Source organism: Sphaeramia orbicularis, chromosome 12, assembly GCF_902148855.1.
Source record: "Sphaeramia orbicularis chromosome 12, fSphaOr1.1, whole genome shotgun sequence".
Classification (NCBI taxonomy): Eukaryota; Metazoa; Chordata; class Actinopteri; order Kurtiformes; family Apogonidae; genus Sphaeramia; species Sphaeramia orbicularis.
In genome coordinates, this window is record NC_043968.1 from 67,389,011 (window position 1) to 67,413,739 (window position 24,729).

Genomic DNA, 24,729 nt, shown 5'->3' on the forward strand with positions numbered 1-24,729 from the left:
GCAGGTACCTCCGGCTGGTAGGTGTACTGACCTCCAAACAGTAGGCCTGTGGAAACCTCTGGGCCGAGACTCTCCAGGGCTGAGACAAGACAGGACTCTGGCTGGGCTACAGATGCGGAGTAGGACTGGATTATGACTGGACCCCTGACTCTGACTGACTGAGCCAGGGCAGATAGTACTACAGACTCTGCCTGAGGGTGGACTGACAGGACTACAGACTCTGCCTGAGCGTGGACTGACAAGACTATGGACTCTGCCTGAGTGTGGACTGACAGGACTACGGACTCTGTCTGAGACGGGATTGACAGGGCTACGGGCTCTGACTGAGATGGGACTGACAGGACTACAGGCTCTGCCTGAGACAGGACTGACAGGACTATGGGTTCTGACTGAGACAGGACTGACAGGACTACTGAACTTAAAATAGAAAGTACAGGATGACTAGGAAGAACGTGAACGTGAGGGAAGACGGAACAGACGGGACCAGACTAAGGGAGAAGAAATGCCAGATGGGAATGGACTTCAGGCAGAAAATCGCTGGACGGGACTGGACTTCAGGGAGAAATACGTTGGACAAGACCAGACTTCAGGGAGAATGTGCCGGATGGGATAGGACTTCAGGGAGAATACACTGGACGGGACTGGACTTTGAGGAAGGAGGGACACGAGGATAGAGGGACACAAGGACTGAAGTGAAAGACAAACGTGAGGGACAGAACTGAAGGATGAAAGTGAAGAACTGCAGTGAAGTGACTGAACTGGGCTGAAGGGAAGAACTGAAGAGAACTGAACTGAAGAGAGGAACTAAACTGCAACTGGACCGAAATAATGGGAAGACGTAAAGACAGAAGGAAATGAAAAACAAAGAGCTACGGGACTGAAAGACAAGGACAAACAGATTAAAGGAACAAGAGATGAAGGGAAGAAAGGAGTAGAAAAATGAACAAGTGACTGATTACCAAAAACAGAGGAAGACAGACGAAAAAGACATGGACAGAGAAAGACATGTAAATAAAAAGGATGGGAACAAACACATTATAAGACAGACAAGAAGACTTAAAGACTGACAGACTAGAAATAATAAGCTCAACTGAAACCAATGAACACATGAGGGGAAAGACACAGGATGAGAACCAGGATCCCGCAAAGAATGGGACGCTGGAAAAGGACAGGAAACACAGGACACACAGAGGGAAACGCTGGGGTACGCTGCCCAATGGCTCAAGGACCTCGCGGACCAACCGGCATGAAGGGCACTGAGCCACCCGTGCTGAGGACAAGGACAGAGACAAAGGAAAGCCTCGGAAAAGCCCCAGGAAAGAGCTAGGAAGTGCTGACCGACGGAAATGAGTGACCAAACCGGCTTGCTGGTACAGAGGAGAACTGGGAAAAACAGCACGAGACAAGGGAAAAAACTCAAAGGACAGAGAAACAGAAAAACGGGTCCCTACAGCACTAGCTCAGGGATTAAAGTTCTCCGTCACCACGACGGATTTCCGTCAAATGGAAAAATTGAGGGGGGAAAAAAGTCATATTGAAGTAACTTCCCCACGTGTTTCGTGGAGTCCAGTCGGCACCGCGATCCTGTCCTGAATCTGCAGGTGTTTAACACAGGCACAGGGGGCTGATAGGTTTAACAGTGATGATAATAAGATGACTTCTTTATTTTTATGTCGGGAGGACAGATTGATGACTATTTCTCTTTGGAAGGAAACGCTGCTCATTCTGTGCCTCAGAAACACATGGACAAGTTCAGCTTTACCGAAGTTCAGCCTCCAGACTAACTTTAGTTTAGTGCTTTCATTATGAAAGAACCACAGCGAAAAGGGAAGAAGACAGAACTGATCTACATGGACCTTCATGTTTGGGTTCATAGCTTATCTCCTCTTGCCGGTATATGACTAGTGTGTGTGTGTGTGTGTGTGTGTGTGTGTGTGTGTGTGTGTGTGTTTGTGTGTATGTGCCCTTCCCGTGCGTGCGGCTGTGCGCGCCGCAGCCTTACGCGGTTACGCGCCGGACTGCATAAGTGCTTTATTTTGACCCGTTTAGCATCTTATTTCTATCTGTGCGGTACAGTACGAAGATAAAACTGAATGAATGAGTAACACCCTTGGTATTTGCAAAGCCACTGCATTTTAAATACCCTCAGAGAGGATCTGGAACGGAATATAATTTCTGTTTCAGTTGACGTAATTTCTTCCAATCAAAAGAGAACATGATATTGGTGGGTGGGGGTTGTGGACGCAGGTTTGATGACGTACAGATTATTTTGGCTAGCATATACGACATCATGGACACGTTTGTAGAGGAAGTGCTGAAGTGGTAACTATTGAGAGATGTGTGAAAAATAGATGGAGGTGGGCATGGCTTGATGAGAAGGGAGACGATGGAACTCCAATTAGATCATGGTGCAAAAAAATGAAGCAGCCTGGTGCGTGCATGTGCGGAGTTTGCCACAAGAAAATTCTGTATGGTTCCAATGGTAAAAAAGTCCTGATCCGCCATCAATCTGAGAAGCTGAAGATGAGTTGGTTAGGGTTACATTTACACAGACATTTTCCCCAAAATTCATGTGCTGTTGGAGTTGGAGTTATGTTTTAGGAATTCCTAAATTGTTAAATAAACAGTTTTTCACTAATTTTTTGCAGTAAGGTTTTCTTCTAGTTATTTTCACTTGCTTCAAAGGTTTTCATACCCTTTAAAATTAACCACAGAGCACCAAAATTGACCTGAAGCTTTAAAAATTTTCTGGGGGAGGACCCCCAGACCTCCCACCAATACCACTCATGACATTTTTTCTCTCCATGTTACTAATCTTCTACACCTGTGCACTCTCCCATTCAGTGTGTTTTACAGTATTGCCAAATTTGACTATATAAACTTGTACGCTATAGTAGTATTGGATTGCATCATTTTTAATAGTGGCCAATGATTTTGACCAGAAGAAAATTTTCAGTCAGATGAAAAATTTTTGCTTTAATCCCTGCACTAGCTGAGTCCAGGTATGGTGGGATCATTCTGTCAAGGTGGTGGTGTGAAAAGACTCAAGTGCACGGTGCTGAAGGGAGAAACGGAATTTATTAAACAAGAATTATATAATTGTGAGGAACAAACAAAAAACTTGGGGGTGAATCAGAGTTCAGTGATGATTAATGAAAGTCCGGGTTATGAAGTGGTGAGGTTGACAATGATCCTGTACTTCACAGCTGTGGGACCAAGCCTTAAATAGGCTTGTTTAAGTGCGCCGTAGCCATGCAGTGTGCAACAGGTGAGTCCAGTGGAAGACAGAATGGAGAGGGAGGAGCTGACGGCCACACCGAACGCACTGTGACAGTTGGCCTAGTCACAACTCTGTTCATTAAAGGCCGAACTTGTATGCTTGTTCACTGGAACTTCTTTCTCCAGTGAGACATCAATTGGAGATCAGAGGGAGCTAAATTATTTTACTTAAGTCAAAAATTCAAGTGTGAAGTTGTAAAAGAGTTAATAAATGCTATATTCTATATCAGGGGATCCACCAAGATCCGGTTTGACACATATAACTAACACACTAATGCTACACCATTTTTTTAATCTTTTCCATCCATTTCCTCTGCTCTTTATCATGTCATGGACTGTGGTAGAATGTCAACTGGATGTGTTTTATGGACTTAAGGACACAGTACTATTGAATTCAGAGGAATAAACACACGGACCTGGAAACAGGAAATGATGTCATGGCTTAACTAACAAATAGTGTACACATCTTCATGTTGTAAAACACAGTCATGGATGGATGTATATCATGGATATGGTAATTTTCCATTTAAAATATTTTGTTTATTTCAACTCTGTTTTATGAAATAAATGTGTGTGTTATATAGTGATTCTTATCGCATGACTTTCTACTAAAGCAGGAACTTTGGCGTTAAGTCGACCTCTTCGCTTATGTAATGGGGCTTTTTTGAACAACCTTGTCTTGTCGTACAGTCCATCATTGGCAGAAAAAGGACATGAAATGTCATTGACCACTAATTGCGTTTGCAATGTCAAGTCAGAGGATGGCTTTCATTGTTTGGTTTGTGGGCCATTTGGCTGCAGCGAAGCACTTGGTGAGCCAGATGAAGGAAAATGGCCATGGTCTAATAGGCCATCTGTGGTAAACACTGCAGACAATTAAGAGTCCACTTTCTCCAGTTGTGATGTCCATTAGACAGCCCCACCACGACAAGTGACTCTTCAGTGGCTTTTACTTTCCTACTACACGCTCTTCTCTCATTCATAACGTCCTCGAGCTGCCCTGTGCCTCGTGCGCTGACTTTTTGTCTGTGTTTGTTGTCCTCTAGGCCTTTTTAGGTCCTATTGAAATGTAGTTTTCCACTCAAGGATTTTAATGTGACCCAATGGTCAAATAAAACCTCCTTCACTGCCTCTTTTTCTCTCTTATTCTCACATACTCTAAATCTCCCACTACATCTCTCAAAAGACGCAGAGCTCTTAACTGTCCTCAACAGGACATCTTTTAAAGTGATTTCATACACACAATGAGGTCACTTAAAAGGCCTTAACATCTGTTACACAAATGCATTTACCATGTTTCATACCTAAAGCCGTCTACATACTAACCCTCTACTCTCTCTCTCTCTCTCTTCAGTATATGACACTGTGCCTTAGGACAAATGTGGAAAAAACTAAATAAAGGAACACAAAAGTACTACAGTACAAATTCCCATGAGGCTTCAGTATTGCCATAGGCCTAAATGTAAGGAGGGGTAAATACCAAACTGATGTGGCACTCATGGAGCTGAATGTAGTTTAAAGGTTCAGCTCTTCCTCCTCAGTGAGGAAGTATATACACTATGCCCAATGACATATGCCAGCTCCCAGAAATGGACTGTGTCAATGTAATAAATCATTTCAGTGTTTTTCAAAGGAATGTCCTTTGTTATTGCGTTTGCACATATTGTAAAACTAGATGATCTCGCTTAACAGGAATGTCAACATTTAGGCAAAAGGTAACCATCTGTATCATTAAATGCTTATTTATGCTTCAGTGAAAAGTCAATATGTGTCCCTGATCTTCAAAAGGTTTGGTTATTATCTCATCTCTACATTCATTGTTATTCACAGTGACAAGGGTTATCATAGCAAAACCATAGCAGATGCAATTTGTATGTAATATGGCAGATGTTGAAAAGCAGCACGTCACCCATCCTGAAAAAACAGTACAATCAAAGGCTTATCTTGCACCTCACATATCTTGTTATACAACCCTGGCAAATGATGATAGCTCTACTCTACACTGTTTAAGCTGCTTCACATATGAAATATATATAAAATAAAAAAACAACTATTTGCTACTGTTGTTGTATACAGACATGATCACTCATAATCTACAAACCCCATTTCCAGAAAAGCTGGGGCCCAGTCCAGCCAAGAAAAGAAAAAAAAAAAAATCCCACTTGGATTAAATCTAATTTTCTGACTACAGTGAACATAGAATAGAATTTATGTCATTTGACAGCACAGTGCAATGTACAGTACAGCAAACAAAATTGTAGTTTGATGTTAGGGACATCGGGCCGCAGCAAAACCTAGTCGCACCGCCCAGAACCCTTTCTTCAAAACATGCAGTGAAGAACAGAGAAGATAATGCAAGCACATACATCATAAGACATTATACAGTTTTCGCACGTTACAAATGCTGGTACTTTTTCAATGGATTTGGTTGAATTTGGAGGATAAGATGAAAAACAGAGTTTGAGGCCAGACAAAGGTTCGGAGTGGGGAGGGGGTGTGTGTGTGTGTGTTGTGTGTTTGTCTTTGGAAGATTGTGTGCAAAATAAGAAACACAATAGGTCCATCTGTCCTTCATTTGTTGCCAGTCCTTATCAGTTCACTCCCTGCTGTGTCTTGACCATAGAAATGTTTTGACTGCAGGGGGAGTAGATTAGAGAAGAATCTAGCTGCTTTTCCTCAGCTCTCAGGGGAAACAATTTGACCAGGGAAAACTTGATTTCTGCTTAATTTAGTTGTAACTCATTTTTGTTATAACCTGGCCTCAGCATTGCTCCTCGCTTCAGAGCAGTAAGGTCTCTACACAGTTCGTCCATTTTCTCTCTCAGTCCCGCAGTTTGGCGAAGTCCCTCCATGGTCTGGCCCGCGATGTAATCCAACTTCTTTTGCAAGTCTGCAGCTCGTCCGGCCAGGTCTCGCACACTATCCCCCGACTGTGTCACCACCCGTTGTAATTCCTTCACATTGTCACTTACCGCTCCAAAGTGCTCCTTAATTTCGACCGACAGCAGCGGGGGTCTCTTTGTATGCTACTGTTTTTCCAATTTTGCGATAGACCAGGGCCACTCCAAGACCAATTAGAAGGTGTCCCGCTATCATAAATCCAAATAAGTAGATGCCTTCGATATCCTCCACTGACAGAACCGACAGACACACCACTCTTCACTTGTCCCTAGCGTCAATGGTGTATCCTGCTGTGAAAGTTCCGTCAGGCTCCCCAGGGCCCATCTTCCTGGGTGAAAAAATCTTGTCAATTGTGCTGAGTGACCAGTTGATCAATTCCATATTTACTGTTTGAGAGCTCAGCAAGCAGGGCATCCAAAAGTTAAAGTAAGTCAGACGAGACAACTGCAATAGGAAGCAGAGTGGGGGAGGCAGAAACAGCAGGACAGCTCAGAAAACAAGTCTGCTCTCTTTGAAGGATAGTCAGATATCTAAACATGTTCTACAATAGGGTCTTTAACCATAACTGATACACTGAATAGCTTCTCATTTCCAGTCAGGTCTAGGTTCAGAGACATTATGTCCAAAAAATTAAGTCATCACCTGAATGTACTGAATGACCAGGTTTGAACTTAAGTGGACTTTTTAGCTCCCTCTTGTAGGGTGCTGTGTCTGGCGTTGTCTTTTGTCAATGTCATTATCGTTGTTGTGCTGTCCTTATCTTTGTTGTCTTCATTAGGAATTTCTTCAAACATCTTCTTTGTTTATTTGTTGGATTCATTTCAAACTTTATATGTCGTTCCTTGGGACAATAACAGGGGTGTTAAACAGTTGAGGGGCCACATACAGCCCAATTTGATGTGAAGTGGGCTAGAGCAATAAAATAATAGAATAAAAATGTATAAATAAGGACAACCCTAAATGTTTTTCCTTGTCTTCGTTCAAAAAAGTAAAATGAAATAATCATAAATGTTAAAAAAAAAAGTGAATAACCTGAACAAACTGAAATTTCTTATTGCAATTTTAAAAAATATTATGTCACAACTCATTTACACATGTGCATTACAACTTACAGATTGCAATGGATCTACAAATTCGCAAAACATTTTGTAATTTTGGAGACTGGAGTGTGGAACTGTTAATAGACAAGTAATTTCTAAGTAATTTAAATAGCAGATACTCTTCTAAATTTTCCTGTTTCACTGTTAAATATTATGTTTGTCTTCTGCATATTGTTTTCTGTATTTTGCTGCTGTAAACACTGCATTTTCCCCACAGTGGGATCAATAAAGTAATCTCATTTTATATTTGATCTTATCTTCACTGTAATTTTTGCACTTTGGACATTCATCCCAATTGGAACCTTTGGAGGGTCAGTTTTGGCCCGTGGACTATATGTTGGAGACCCCTGGTCTATAAAGTTTGTTCACAGTTTGAGAATTTTAGATATTTAAAATTTTTTTGCAGAATTTTTGAAATTTTAAACATTTGCTTTTACTTATGATGGGCCATTTTTTAATGGCTTATAACACGAAAATGGTTAGAGATATTAATATAATTACTATTGAGCACTGATAAGAAGTCATATATGGACTTTCATTGAATTTGTTGAGCTGTCCTTAAGTTAAAGGACCATGCACTTCTATTGGGAGATTGATCTGCATCAAGACCAACATAGCAGCAGAATCTGACAACCTCACAAATTCAACTTGATTTTTGATAAAACATGAGATTCAGTGGCCTTTGGTCCTATTTTTCCTTCCCTAATGATGCAGGCATTTTCCAAGATGACAATATTAGGATTCAAGAGGCTCAAATGATGAAAGTGTTTAGGGAGTATAAGACATAATTTTCACATGATCAATACTTATCAACTTATACCCCAATACTTATACCCCATTGAGAATCTTTGGGCTGTACTGTTACAGATGTTATGTGGGAGTATGACTCTCCCATCATCAGTGCATCAGGGGATGTGAGCTTTCAGCTTTGCTGCCCCCTCTGCCTGGAACACACTTCAAGTGGAGCTGCCCAAATTCATGTCATTCCAAGCTTTTCGCTCCAAATGACGGACAAGACAGCGAGAGTCAATCGGACAGTGCCTGTGTTTTAAGTTGCTGTGACTTCAACTAAATTTTTGCACTTCATTAACTGCACTTTAAACAACTGTCTATTTTTTGTGTTATTACTATATAACTGTTTGATTTAATTTATTGTTACTACCTGTCTGTAAAACCTGTTTCTTTTCATGCCATGTATTTTTGGCCAAGATTAAAAATTCTTTAATCTTGGCAAAAAATGTCCCATGTATTGTGACACTGCATAAACACTGTGTTGCATAAGTAATGCCATAGTGAATGTGTCCTGTAATCAAAGCTATTGGCAGTCCAACACAGTGGTAGAATGCAAGACTTTTTTTGGCCAGGCAGCATAGACTTCAATGTTGGAATGGTGACGTATTTACTACTGTGCTACATGACAGTTTTAATCATTGGGGAACTGAGGACACTATTTGTTATATGTTACAAATGTAAATTTCTATCCATTGTTTGAGCTACTGTGGTGACTATTATCTGATTCACCTTTTATGTGCAATTATGACAATCTCACTTGTTAGTATCTAAATCTGACAACAGTGTCAACATGTACATTCATTAACTTTATTCATAATTTTTCTTCAATAAATGTATGTTTTCCAACTATTTTGAGTGTGGTACAGAGATCATAACCTAAATTTGTACATATTTTTAAAAATGCTGCTAAATTGGTCTGAATATATTGAACATCTTTTCCTTGTACTTGTAAATAAAGGTTCAAGTGATTGGGATTTCAGTTTAATAAAGTGTCTTGCAATTTACTGCAGATCAGATTTGTGACCACAATGTCATGGGTGGTTTGGGCATTTTGGTTGTTTGGGGGTACAGAAAAAAATTGTCGGATCGGGGGGATGGGCCGCGACTGTCAAACAGCAGCCATTCAGGCTGGACAGGGGATTTCACAGGGGGGACAGAATTTGTCCCTGTGGGGGGCAGTTCTTGTCCTAGCCCCTGCCCCCAGCCATGCCCCTGCTACAGATGATATCCCCTTGACTCAGATGTTAATGTGATTTCGGATTTCAGGCCTACTGTATAACTATTGTTATGTTTGCAGTTGTGAATGAATTTACATCCTTTATTCATTCATAAGTAAAAATATTCCCTGGATCTTGTTTCCATCAGATTAAAGTTTTTCATTCAAGAACCAGAATTTTGCATCACCAGAAAGTTTGATAAATAACAAAGCTGAGTAATTATATGATCTTAACATATTTTAGATTTGATTTTTGTACCTGATCAATATCATGATAAATCTAAGTTTTAAGTATATTTGCAAGTCAGCTGTCTGTGGTTTACTGTCTTCTGGATTAAAGAGAACACACAACATAAAATCATTCCAAAAGTTTTAATAATTTACTAAAAAAAAGTGTGTAAAAGTAACAGATCTCTCCCACTAAAGCGGATCTGTTTGATATTCAAAGTGATGACAGATGTAACAAATTTTTGCAAAGTTGCCCTTGTGTGTACACTTAACTTGGCAAATTAGTTCTTGGTTTGTATTTAAATGATTTTTGAACTGTATACCATATGTATATATATATATATATATATATATATATATATATATATATATGTATATATAAAGCTCACAGCAAAAAATACTTTGATATGAATTACTTGAAAGTAAACCAACCAACATGAAATGTACAGCTTTTTAAGAAATTCCAGAAAAACACGGCTGAAAAGTGTATATACAAACATGCTTATAGGAATCGACAAATAGCAGACTGAGTGAAGCTGAGGAGACAGGCCTTTCAGATGGTTCTGCTTGACATCATTTAGGAGAGCCAGTGAAATAAAACATTATTATTAAATACTTAATAACCTTTTGATGCTCAAATACCGTGGTCTTCTATTGCCTATTTCAAGGTTTTAGCAGAAGAGGAACACTTTATAAATATACAGTATACTGCATCTCCTGTATCAATTAGTTTAATTTAAACTTATTAAATAAAAAAGTGAAATGTTCAGTATCTGTAGAAAATAAAAAAGTACAATGAGAATGCATTTCGTTTGATAAATGTTCTTAATGCATCCACTTCATAAGAGATGTCAATGCCCATCACCCTTAAGTGCCTGCATGGAAGAGGTAATATACAGTATATTTAGGTATATACAGATATATATCAAATTCTATGACATGATATAATTTGTATAAATATGGCATCTTTACAATTGCATTGAAATGAAAAATTTTATTTCAGATCCCAAGACATTTCACAAGTCTGTTGGGAAAAAGGCCTTATTTAAGTTTTTCATTTGCTTGTTTTAAATATTAAAAATAAGTCTCAATTCTATGCAAATTTTATGATTTACATTATAAACAACAACTCTGTCATAACTGGTCAAATATTTCCCCTTGTGTCTGTATCTACAACACTTTGGAAGTCGAGGAAAAAGTGCTGTTATCAAATGCTCCCTCCACCTTGGACTAAATTAGTACATTAAGGTAGAAATTTCATTAACTGACTGCAAGACCCAAGAAGCTCAACATTGCAGCTCTATACAAAACATGTAAAAACACCATTGATGTAACAGCCATGTGTTTGTGTTGATGTTGTCTTTGCTGGTTTTACAACATGGGAGTGATGCCGGACCTGCACAGATCGAGTCCTTTCATTTATTTTTTACAGGTAAAGAGGATCAGACAGGGTTCCCCAGTGACTGTCCACGGACTCCTCAGTGTCGCTACACAAAGCCAACGGGAGATGCATTTGCTCTTCTGATGTGGGAAAGTTTGTGATATGTCAATAGATGAGCATAGTCAATTAAATCCATCTTTTTTTAATCTCCTCTGGAAAGAACCAAAACTAGCACAATGCTGGAGAACCAGTTCTGAAGAGGGTACTGGGTTTGAATGTCGGGGTTACTGTTCATACCATTTCATTACATTCCAGGCACGGAAGAGTCAAACTTGCCTTGTCCTTTATTTATCCATGAAATCTGTGACTTCCTCCCAAAACCACAAAAAGAACCAAGCAAAAAAATTACAGGAGCTCTGGTGCTCTCTGGTGCCCAAAGAAGGAATCGTAGGCACAGAGTAAATAAAACACTCCACTCCTCAAGGCTAAAGCATGTTCAGGATGGCGTTGTACATCTGGATCAGCACAGCCAAGTGGACTGGGAGGCAGGACTGCCGGTCCTGGGTGGCAGGGGTACATGTCAGCCAGGACAGGGCATTGTACTGTTCCAATACAAACCTGCAATTCAAATTCAGATTCAGAACAACAGACAAAAATCAACTACACTACAACACTAATTATACACTCAAAAAGCGCTAAATATGCATAAATCTCTGAAGTCTTGAAGTTCACTAATCCTATAGCTGTCTCTTTTCCGTTGTCATTACTTACACAACTTTCCTGGTCACACAGCAACCAGATTATGCACAGTGCAATATGGACTTCTCTGATTGGTCCATGTGATGCACTTCTTCACCAATAAAAACTTCCTGTACTGAATGCGCACCAAGCGTAATGGCACTATTGCCAAAGACATATGTTTTCATTGTGTCTCATAAGTTTGGTTTTACTTGTCCTTTCAACACGATTGACTTTACTGTACAGGATGGGGAAGCAAAATTTACAATGAACATTTAGTTGTTTTTTCTCAGCAGGCACTACGTCAATTGTTTTGAAGCAAACATATATTGATGTCATAATCATACCTAACACTATTATCCATACCTTTTCAGAAACTTTTGGCCATATGAGTAATCAGGAAAGCAAACGTCAAAGAGTGTGTGATTTGCTGAATGCACTCGTCACACCAAAGGAGATTTCAAAAATAGTTGGAGTGTCCATAAAGACTGTTTACAATGTAAAGAAGAGAAAGACTATGAGCAAAACTATCACGAGAAAGTCTGGAAGATACTATTAAAGAAGAATGGGAGAAGTTGTCACCCGAATATTTGAGGAACACTTGCGCAAGTTTCAGGAAGCGTGTGAAGGCAGTTATTGAGAAAGAAGGAGGACACAGAATAAAAACATTTCCTATTGTGTAAATTTTCTTGTGGCAAATAAATTCTCATGACTTTCAATAAACTAATTGGTCATACACTGTCTTTCAATCCCTGCCTCAAAATATTGTAAATTTTGCTTCCCCACCCTGTATTACTTTGACGTCTGCACTTTCTATACAAATTGAAACAGGGATTCAGCTACCAAACGCACGCTCTGCCATCACTGGAGCAAATAGAGCCACCTGATGCAATGGCAAACAACGCCACAATGCAATCAGTAGGAGAACGATTTTTTTCATGCAAGATTTTGAGGAAATTGTGTTCACAAAATATAACAAGTAACAGCATAAACTGTAGAAATGTAGTGGAGTAGAAAGTACAAATAATTGCAGCAAAATGTACAGGAGTAAAATCAAAAGTTTGCATTATTATTTTTACTTACGTAAAATACAGATACGTACACACACACACACACACACACACATTAAAACACTTTTAAAACACAATTAGAACAAGCAATTTGTACAATATGCAGAAATCATCAATACAAGTAAAAGAAATATACATAAATAAATGTGCAAAACATTGTTGTGAATCAAATAAAAAAATATTTTTATTGATTTTTGTATTTTTAGTCAAATACCTCCTTCACAAGTTGAATACATTCACTGAAACAACTGTTAGTTTATTATCTGCCATCAGTTATAATGCATTTGGAGCAGATGGTAAATTGCTTATTTTTACTGATTATCATTATAAGTCACTTAACACTGTTTAGGACACTAGATTAGTATACAATATTAAGCCTCTCAAGACCACATTTTGAAGATCTTAGTTTCCTCTTAGACAAAGAAGACACAGGATTTTACTAAATTGCCTTTAGGGACTTTCAGCAATTTATTTTGGCTGCAAATGTTTTTGTTGGTCCTTGATTTGACTTTCCACTCACTGCAAAGCAGACAAAAATATATTGTGAATATTATCTATACATATATAAATCTGTTATGATATACAGCTAGGCAAAAAAAGTCCTAACCTGGATTTAACTAAGCCAATATTTCAGCTCCTTCCACAGGATAATTACTGCAGTGATTAATATGTTTCACCTGCAACACATTCTTTAACTCTAACAGATGCAGTGAGTTGTTTCTCATTTCTGAAACAACCATCAGTTTGATAGAGAGTACAAAGACTGGACTGTGTTTCAATGGACAAAGGTCATGTGGTCTGATGAGTCCAGACTGACCCAGTTCCAGAGTGATGGGTGAATCAGGGTGAAAAGAAAGGAGGACGAAGTGATTACCCATCATGCCTAGTACCTACAGTACTAGCCTGTGGAGACAATGTTCTGATTTGTGGTTGGTTCAGTTGGTCAGGTTTAGGTTTAGCAAATATTCTGACATTGTTTATGTGACTTATCGAAAAAGGCCACAGTGAATACATGTAATCATGGCTAAATCTTTATATACAAATATTGCAAATATACAATATTACAAATATACAAATACTACAAATATTGCAATATATACTGAGCTATTGCAATGTTAGCCAGGGGTCGTGTTAACCGAAAAGATTCTGGCATTGACATTTGTTTTTTTTTTTTTAAAGATGACAGAAAATTTTGAGAGCCATCCATCATTTTGACAGATTAAAATACTGAGGGTAATCTACCAAGAAAGTTTTCACACAACACTGTGAACAGAATCTGCTTGCAGGATCGCTGGTCTGTCTCTCTCTTAACAAGGCATCAAACAGTTCATAACAGCATCCTACCTGTAAATAATCCTACAGCGCCACCATTCACAACTATGCTGAATATAACACCGTTACTTCTGTCAAATGACTTACAGTTAGTTCACCTGTAGTAGACCCCCTGTCCAGTTGATGGTGAATGTGCATATTAATCAGTCATTGTCGAGTCTTGTCTCATTATTTAGCTGACTTTAGGCAAAATTACATGCTACTTCGCTGGCACAAAATGTCAAGACAGCTGAGTCTCCTTAGTTATTTTAAAAATCCTAGCAATTGTGATGCTATTGACAAACGAGGTGAAAAAAGAGTGACTGATGCAGTGGAGGATGAAGGACAAGTATGCAATATGCCAGTTCATATGGCATTTTCTACCTTTCGTGTATTACTCAATTTACCCAAGTTCTCCAGTTTACATAACCCTAACTGTAACCGTAACCCTAACTCTAGCATTGACTCAGTGCGTGGTATCTGACACGGAAAGCTTATAATAACACACCAGTCACAATTGGCATGTATTTTTACGTGAGTCATGATATCACATTGGTTTATCAACCAGCAACAACTACAGTTGCTGCATCAGTGAGACGTTTTTGAACATTAAATACTACTAAATATGTCTCATTAACAAAAGATTTTATTTGAAATGATGGATAATAATGTGTCATGACGGAATTTTTACAACCCTGTCTGTCATTTTGACGGACAATAAAAATGTCTAGCGCAACCTCTGATGTTAGCTGTATGAGAGACTGAGTGGACAGGGCATATACAGTACTTCTGTCCTTCAACCACATTTTTCTTGTGATGCAATGACGAGACAGACAGGTCTATATCATTTTACAATGACTAACCCTTGAGGTGGATCTAGACTTGTCTTGGACGTTCTAAAGTACATGCTCCAACTAGAAATGTTATACTAGTGATTATATGGAAGTCTTAAGAGAGAATTTGTTACATATACTCACCTGAGCACATCGGAGGTGGTCTTTGAGTCTAAGGGGTGGGGGTTCCTCTTCGTCTTGTCTGTCACCAGCTCATCTGTCTGGGCTATGGAGATGTGGTGGTGTAGAGAGGCCTTAAGCAGAGACAAGATGTACCAGTAAAATGTCACATGGAGTTAGATAATTCTTGATAAAGGGCAAACACACCTCCTTCCTGTAGAGGTCTTTTGTAACATTTGTTCCCGAACCCAAATACATGGATGCCCATCTGTCATTAATAGCACTGGTTTATTTGTCTGCCTGTTAGCACTCTAGTGTCTACAATTTTGGATGCTATGCTGTTTTGGGGAATTTAGCTTCCTTTGCGTCAGTACTGGGAAGAAGTGATAAACACTTTCTTCATGTCTACTCTTGAGTAGATTTCTCAAATATCTGTACTTTAATTCGGTGTGTACATGTGAATGTGCATGACATTCAAGACCTTGATGATTTCAAGCTAAAATAATGGAAAAAGATGCCCTTCTGCTATGTAGTGCAGAGCATGACAGAAGAAATTACATAAAAAATGTAAATAAGAAGAGGTATTTTCCCTATGATGTGAGGTTTAGTAGTTTGCTAAGAAATAGCTTCTTGAAATGAGAGGTTAGATTACATTTCAGAGCTTGGACTTTTGTTCTTTTACTTGAGTAAAAGAAATTCAATCAGTACTTTTATTTTTACCAACGTACTTTTACACAAGTATCTGTATTGCTACAGAAATAAAGAATTCAGTACTATACATAAGTCCTGGTCCAACATTAGGTTACTTGGTTTTGTGACATTGTAATGACAACACTTACGTATTTCTCAGTCTATAGATTATGATACAATCTGGATATATGTGAAGTATGTACAGCAGTAAAAATTAAAGTTTCAGTGAAAAAAGAGCTTCATGACCACGCATTAATTTTCTGATTTTTTTTTTTATATATATCTGGTTTCATTCAACACATGTCAGATGTTTGTAACTGTTTTTGCTGCTTGTCATGGGGTCAGAGGTCACACTAAATAGTGAGTGTAACATTTACAACCCATTTAATTCAGTTTTTTTTGTGTGTGTGTCTTTTAAGGCTGTGCACATATTTCCTTTGTTTTCTTTGCTGTATCTGAAGTAAAGAGAATGAGAAATAAATATGTATGATCATTTCACCCCTGCAAAAACAACAAAGCCAAAGGTGGCCTGAGACGTTTGCACAGTACTGTGTGTATACTCTTGAGTTCAGTGTAATTGCATTGCGTGATAGTAACGTGTGAATCAGTCAAAGCCACTTTTTATTCAAAGTGTGTAAAAACATCAGATATTTTTCAGCATGTAGAGTAGACAGGTAGCAGACTGGAGATCTTCACTAAATTTAACAAGTGTTTGTACAAATGACATTAGAAATACTTACTCCACCTTTGACTCTCTTTAATATTCAGTCAAATAATAAAGTATTTCTGGCCAGAGTACTTATAATTTTAGGATATCTGGTTTCTCTTTCTCGTATCTGGTGTTTTGCTTTCTCACACACACAGACAGTGTTATGAGTACCTTAAGGAAAAGTGGACACTGGCTCTCAGCCTGTGGGCAGGACGCCCAGAACCAGTGAGGAAGTCCATTTGCTTGTGCAGTGGAGACGTAGTAGCCCAGAGCTAGTGGCTGCTGCTTCAGCTCCTCTGGTGGACTGTCTCTGGACAATAGGCGCTCACCCTGGTTCTACACACATACACGCACGCACACACGCGCACACGCGCACACACACACCCACACACCCACACACACACACACACACACACACACACACACAGCAGGATTTCATTAACCTCTTTACTGAGTCACTCCACTGTGCATCCCAAAATACTGAGCAAAAGTGGTCTGTTTCTAAAAAGTATTAATTAATTTAAAGTTTAAAGAACCAGCCAAAGTATGATTTTCAGTAGAGCTGCAGCTATTGATTGAACTGACTAAACTATCAATTATTTTCTTCGATTCCATTCCTTTAAACAATTATTTGAATGGGTGAAAAAAAAAAAAAGCAAAAATGTGAACATGGCATCTTTGAAAATGACAAACAACTTGTCCATTCCTGATCCAGCTGAAACAACAACCACAAAAAGTATAAAAGTAAAAGGATATAATTTAAAAAAAATCTATATAGAAATAACAACAACAGTATAAAAGTATATATATCTACAGATATAAACAACAACAAACATGACAAATGACATCTACAAACGTGCACTGCAGTCTTCAGCGTATTTTGATTCACCTTTATTAACATCTTAAGCTGAAACTAACATACAACTGAAAAAAATGAAGACAAATATTTGTAATGTTTGTGTGAAAGTTTAACAGTTTAAAGGGGTTGGTGATGGTTCCTATGAAGAAAAGTAAGAATACAGACATTTTCTGCCCTTTTGTCCTTGTCTCTTCTGAGCTACACATGTTGTTTCTATTGATCCTGGCGTCATGTTCCTCACACTGAGTGTCCGTGTGAAACACAACAGCAGAACCAATGTTTAGCAGCAACAAAATTAAGGAAACAAAGCTTTGATTCTGGAAAACTGTAATCATTTATTTTTTTAACTTGAATTTAACTGAGTAATTTTAATTCAAGTTGGTTAATCAATTAATTGTTTTAGCTCTAATTTTCAGTACAACATGAACATAAAGACTGATCTGTTTTTAACACATTGTGTCTTTCATCAGGTGACAGTGTGGTGTCCTCCTACTCTAGGCTTATATACTGTTTAATTTATATTACCCTGTAGCTTACAGTAGTACAGTTACACTTTGGCAGGAATTTCCCACAGTTTGTCAGTCATGCATGAAATGTATCGTGTGAAGTGTGCTGTAATGTGCTCCCATGCCTCTAAGACAAATTCTTCTGCATCTATTATATGCACGGAAAAAGAACATAATTGAGATTTTTGTTTGACAACACGAGGAGCTGTATGTCAGAAAGAGTTGCTGACAAGAGGCCTCAGTTCCTTAAAATGTAAGAGGTGGATCATAGTTTGAGTCCTGTGACATTTGTTGCATATCATCCTTCTGCTCTTTCTGCTCTTGTTTCCTGTCTCTTTGAATCTGCTGTTAAAAAAAAAAAAGACCAATGACCCTGTATCTCACCAGCATGTTCTATCAAGAATCAATAACAAGTTGAACTTGTGAGGTTATCAAGTTCTGCCAGTTTGGTAGCGTTCTGTGGTCTTGATGCTGGAGATTAATCTCCCAATAGAAGTGCGTGGTACTTTCACAGGAGGAGAACTCAACTAATTAAATGAAAGTCCATATATGGGCCAAGCCAAAGTAAACATCAGGGTCAATCTCTTTTTTCTCTAAAACAATACTTTTGATAACTCAGCATGAAAGACATATATCTCTAGTTTCTACAACTGTGTTTGTTTAATTTTTACCTGAAATACAACTGGATATATAAGAAAATATATGAGAATAAGTGTAAATTAAAAATATGAATGTATACGGCATAAATTCAGAATGTAAATAAATATGTTCAAAATATATGCCTGTGTTTAATCTTATATTTCATAATAATCAAATACTATAATGATTTTGAGTGTTACTTATAATTTAAAAAAACAGCAGAAAGATGTGTATTAAATGTAATAATGAAACATGTCGCCAAAGACTGATAATTTTATCAGTGTCTTAATATAATCTTTGATTATTACGGTGCATCACACTGAACACCTCACTCTATTACTTTTTTGGATTCTCACTCTGTTACTTTTAAAACTAAAATAAAAATGTTATCAATTTCATTGTTGGATATAGTGTACTCTCAAATATTAAGAAAAGGGTGGTGTGCTAAATACTTGCAACAGCGCTTTTTGGCATTTTTTTCCATACCTTGAATAACTGCTGTATATATTTCCTCACTCCGTTAATTTGTCAATGATGATAAATTACTGTTTTTATTAAATATTTGGTTATTATTCCTTAATGGCATGTTAAAGTACTTGCTTAGACATACAATTTGAACTATTATGGTTGCTGCAAAATTAATTTCTAAACAGACATGGAATGATTAGTGTTGCTGCACAGTGCTTTCTTACTCGCTTGGCCAGGTCCATACGACTTCCTATCAGTGCTCAATGGTAACTATATCGATATCTCTAACCATTTCCATGTTACATGTCATCAAAATAGGAACCATTATAAGTAATGGCACATTTTTAATATTCCAAAAAGTTGTGAAAAATTTAATAATCAAAATTTCTCAAAACTATGAACAAACTTTGCAGACATTGTCCCAAGGAATCTCTGAGTCACTCTATTATGATTTTCCACCACTAAGTGCTGACTCACCCTGGTGTGCTGGAAATGTGATCCCATTCCCATCCCAGACGGAGACCCAGGTGAGGGCACAGGAGAGGTGTTAGGGGAGGGGTGGAGGTTGGTGATCAGCATCATGTCATGGCCGATGTCGTTCTCCAGCTCATCCGGAAAGGGCAGATCAAACATGTCATCTGAGGGACAGACATGAAAATAGTCAAGAAAAGAAGTCATTTAAAAATGGGTGACTAGCAATGGCACCTCTTTGCTTTATGGTAATTTTAGCAAAAATGTGTCTTCAATTGTTAAAACTATTACTGGAACATCTATTGAAACAGCATCATCAGAAAACTATCAGATGAACTGATGAAATAAAACTACCAGTTCTGTAATTGATAGAAATAAGGCATGTATCGCCCATAAGAATTTTGGGAGTGGCCAACTACATCCCATCATCATATCTACTAATTTTTCTTTCAAACTCATTTCATACAGTTCGATATATTATATACATTATGTACATTTCTTTAATTATCATATTGATAATATATAGTCTAGTACATATTTTACAAATTGCTGCTCTAATTGTGTCTTACTAGAGTGTTTTTGTATGAATATTTGGTAAATATATCTTTTTCTTTTTTGGCGTATTGCTAATTTCTTTCCTGCTACTTTTTATTTTACTTGAATAGAGCAATTGTAATGCATGATACTTTCCCCCTGGAATTAATAAAGTTTACATAAAACACAACAAAAACATTTTTGTCAGAGGATAGTTTGTAAATGATTTTGAAAATGAAATAATTTTCATGTATTTTTTACACTAAAATGAGGAGAATAATTTGGTGTCAGTATTTATTGGTTATTATGATAGTGTTTTACTAGTTGGTCTATATGAAGTAAAATTAGTTGGACACCCTTGATTCTTCATAACGTCAGTCTAATTTTTGCATTTCACAAATTTATGCCACGGGCTGGATTGAACCCTTTGGCAGGTCGGTTTTGGCTCACAGGCAGTATGTTTGACACCCATGATCTAGTCCATCCAAAGGTGATCCTCACAGTAAATTAAATGAATCCTGTTTCAGTTTGATCTGGATTACCACCTCTTTTGGTCAGACCAAAGACCAGCTGACTGGACTAGACCATGCAAGGAAGGTGTGCAGGTAACACAAAAGCTGGGGTATTAGAAGAGAGCAACACTGCAAGAAAGGTGACTAAAGTTACTCTGTGTTAAGGTTGTTGGTGCAATATTTCAGAAACTGCTGATCTATTGGGATTTTCACACACAGACACCTCTAAGGTTCACAGAATGATCTGAATAAGACAAAATATCCAGAAAAGTGCAGTTCTCAGGATCTCTGGATGTCTTGTTAATGCCAAAAATCAGAGGAGGATGACCATACTGGTTCAAACTGATCGAAAGCCAATAGTAACTCAGTAGTTCAGTAACTGAGGTATACAGAGAGAATCAGTGTGTGACAGGTTAAACCTCAAAGCAGATGGACATCAGCGACAAAGTCTACACTCACTGGCCACTTTATTAGGTACACCAGGTACTAGCCTGCACAATAAACTACCACTTTCTCTTTTAAGATATAGATGAAGTACGCATTACACTGTAGATCCCAGGGTTTTTGGACCTTAAAAATCAACATACAAATTCCAAGACTGGGGAAGAGGCTGTTCAATTCTAAACACCTCATAAGAAAGTCTGAAGTAGGACAAACTGACACTATTTGCTTAGTTAACTGAAACCTCTGTGATTGATTCAGAGAGGTGTAAGTGGGCATGTTTTCTTTAACAGGGAGTACTGCGATTTAAATTGTATTTGTGTTTAAATGATGCATGCTTTTGCATGTATTGCACAGATAAATAAACATAGGAATAAAGGGAAAAAATTAATACTATAATAAATATCTGAAATTCTATTTTTCTATCAGTTACAGTGAAACTGAGGCTAGCACCTCAAAATGCATCCAATATAAAGAATACATGGTTAAAGAGATCCCTTGTATAACACTGCCACCTGTTGGTGCAGCTCTCTATATCATAAAAGCCAAATGGCCTCTGTATGTGTGTAAGCATGCGTTCGCGTGTGTCTCAGGAATCACACAAAATCTGGGCTGACTGCTACAGTTTGACAGACTTATGTATTTTTAGTCAAGGAAGACAGTAATGAAAACAGCAAGTTGATAGGACCAATATTTTGGGAAATATTAGTAATTTTGGAATACAACAGCCTTACAATCATGTTGCGATGCCCAAAACGCTTTGGTGGTGCTTGCTGGACAAATTCAGTACAGCATGCACGAATAAACAATAGCATGAAAACTACCACATCTAGAACCCGTGGAACCCCAAAGGTCAATGCGCTAGTTAGCAATATTTGTACTTCACAAGTAGAAATTAATACTTAACAGTGACACACACACACACACATACACATACACACACATACTTGTCATAAGGTCTCCCTGTTTCAGTATATCTAATGACATTTTTGAAAGAGGGTTTTTGTGTTTTCAAGAAATTGTATGAAATGTTTTCTTTTGTTTATTGTTTTTAACATATAGGCATTTTTAAGGAATTTGAATTCATTCAGCTCAACTGAGTTTTATTTGTGTAGCACCAACTCACAATATACAATTATCTCAAGGCCCTTTACAAACGGATTGGGATGTGGAGAAAGAGGAGAGAGAAGACAAAAGAGACACAACAGGAAACAACACAGTCAGACGGAGGGCAGGTCGTAGGGCCAGCAGCTGCACATCAGGAATATGTAGCTCCAGTGGCAGAAGCATATGTTCAATATGCATCCATATTCATCTTTACCGTTATTGTCCTCAGTCGGGTAAGAGCTGGGTGCCAGCTGGGTGGTGGCAGAGGTTGGGAAGACTAGGATGTGTGTGCAGGAAGCATCCTGAGGTGTGTTCAGCTGGGAGGTCTGAAGGTTCAGCGCAGTGCTGCGGCCAAACACTGAGCCCATAGTCACAGCATCTGGGGACACACACACACACACACACACAAACACACACACACACACACACACCACAATTTTTTCATAATGTTCCTACAGATTTAATACAGTAAATAATAAATCTCACTGTCTAAAGTGCTAAAGTGTACTATCTCCATTACCATATGCAGTGTCACTATAAAGGCCCGTTTATGGTCAATGCAAAACACACAAGTATACAGCTGGAGTGTTCTGTCCATCCTCTATGTTCTTTACATGCACATTTCCCATCCATCCTCTGGGAGCTTATGGATGCAAACAGAGGAAACGGAGCAGTACTACCAGGAACCATTGGGCGCAGTGTTGAGATATGAATAGAATAATTTTCAGGAATTGTGGAAGTTTTTCAAAAAGTGACTATGTGAGTAAAAAACTACTGACATATTTACAACAACTTTCTGAACGTTCTGAAAATCATTAGTCATCACCATGTTTGTAATTATTGACTGTCTTCTTCTCCCAAAAAAATCTATTCTTCTTCAGGTTATTAGTCCAGTATGTTAATTCAGAGTGGCACCCTCTGGTGGACTGATTGCCAAACACTCATTCCAATGCAACGGATGTACTTATTTACGTACATAACGTGACCATACATGGGCCTTTACTGTCATTATCTTTTTGCAGCGAACAGTTTGACACATGGAGTGGCCATGTGACTAACCAGGCATGATAACAAATGAGCCCTGAGGCTCCATGGCAACCAGGCAGGCGCTGAGGATTGTGGGAGAGTCCGCAGCCGAGATCCCACACACACGGCAAGCCTCCCTCAGCTGTCTCCCTAATGAGTGAAGGGAATGCTCCCCGAGGAGAGAGCTCCAGTCTGGAGAAAAAAACAAAGATACAGGAAGAGACAGACACCACATGTTTATCAGTGAATTATGTTCCATTATAGTCCAAATTATTTTATGAAAGTAATTTGAACTGCTTGATCACTATTTTACCCTAAATATTTTACACATATATTTTATTCATCAAGACAAACTTTTTGTAATCTGATGTTACTTACCTTTTAGCTCCCCATGACCCAGTCTCCCTAATCGACCAATTACAATCCTCCATGGCAGTGAGGTCATTTGGATGATGCCAATACACCACTCCCACAGTTTCTGTAGTCCCATCTTCCTGGCTGACACCTTTGGGCGTCGTGCTCTAAAGTAAAAACATTATGGACCAAATCATAATTTTGTACTAAACTTTTCAAATACATTCCCTTTAACATGTGAAAAGTAGTGCAGAAATGTTGTGGACAGATTAGCTCATGCTGGGCAGGATCTCTGGATCCCTAGACCTTACACTGATGAGTGTCCTGAGATAATGCAAACACACGTTTCTAGCTGTAACTGTGTCTGTTCACACTTAGTGTTAGAAAGCATCTCCAGATGTGTATTGGGTGATTAAGTACTGATGAGAGCTGAGATCCCTGCTAGATAAGCAAGTATATTAGCTAATTTTTGACTCAAAAAATATCATGCATGTTTCTTTTAAGATGAGTGATTTGATAGGAATGTGTTCAGACTTTGTATTAGAGCTGTCTGCATGTGATCAGATTTGTTGGAATGAATGCTAATGCCAGGGCCTCAGATATAAGCATTTACTGATTATAATATAATGAACACAAGTGAAATAATAAGTAGATCTTACAAATACCCACACCACACCCCACAACATTTTGACCCTCCTGCTCACTGATATCCTGCCTAGTTGGGGACTTCATTTTGAGTCTTAACTTTCAATCTTTTGAAAAAGTTTTCAAAAATGTGTAAAAAATGTTAAAAAAAAAAAAAAGATTAAGGCACATGTAAAGAGCATGTGTGTGAAATTTGAAACATCAAATTGAACAGTGTCAGAGAAACAAACAAACAACATTGGACAAAAATCTCGAACGGACAGGCAGAAGGATGGACGGAATTCCTTTTAGGGTAGTTCAGTCAAACCAAGACAGACATTATTCTGCCCAAATCTTAACTTTCAATCTGATCGCCTTTTGTCTGCTGAATTGGGTGAACAGTCTTAGAGAAATCTGTGGGACAAATTTTCTGAGTTCAAATTTTCAAAAAGTCATAAAAAATCCATAAACTGAAATTGACCCAAACCTCAAACTGTGCCCTACACCTCTCCTAGTGGAAAAGAAAATGTATGTTGTGTGACGACTCCTCCACACCACTAGGTGTGTGTTGGTCTCTTTGTTTGTTCCTTTACAGGATCTGACCAAGGCGGGGTTTTGTCTGGTAATCATCAGATGCGCTGCACCTGGGCCCGGTGTCCTGCCGTCTTTAAAAGCCCCGACCTGTCAGTCATCATGGCTCGCTCTCTCACTCACCTACCTGCACTCCATCCGTGTGTCTGCTCCTGCTCCTCCACCATGGACCACGAAAAGACTCTTAAGATTATTCGTTATATTCTTACCTGCACTTTGTAACTAAATT

General features: G+C 38.4%; 1 protein-coding gene across 5 annotated transcripts in view; it reads right to left on the reverse strand.

Moving 5' to 3' along the window:
* Positions 1 to 9,649: 9,649 nt before the first annotated feature.
* The window catches only part of LOC115429814 (mediator of RNA polymerase II transcription subunit 13-like), a 205,558-nt gene continuing 190,478 nt past the window's right edge, over positions 9,650 to 24,729 (reverse strand). For all 5 annotated transcript variants that reach the window (XM_030149546.1, XM_030149548.1, XM_030149549.1 and 2 more), the window contains 7 exons: positions 23,310 to 23,452; positions 22,965 to 23,123; positions 22,120 to 22,284; positions 19,318 to 19,478; positions 16,540 to 16,704; positions 14,994 to 15,103; positions 9,650 to 11,515 (listed from right to left, as the gene is read on the reverse strand). In XM_030149546.1, the coding sequence (XP_030005406.1) occupies positions 11,383 to 11,515; positions 14,994 to 15,103; positions 16,540 to 16,704; positions 19,318 to 19,478; positions 22,120 to 22,284; positions 22,965 to 23,123; positions 23,310 to 23,452 (1,036 nt within the window). In that variant the 3' untranslated portion in view covers positions 9,650 to 11,382. The remainder of the gene's footprint in view (positions 11,516 to 14,993; positions 15,104 to 16,539; positions 16,705 to 19,317; positions 19,479 to 22,119; positions 22,285 to 22,964; positions 23,124 to 23,309; positions 23,453 to 24,729) is intronic.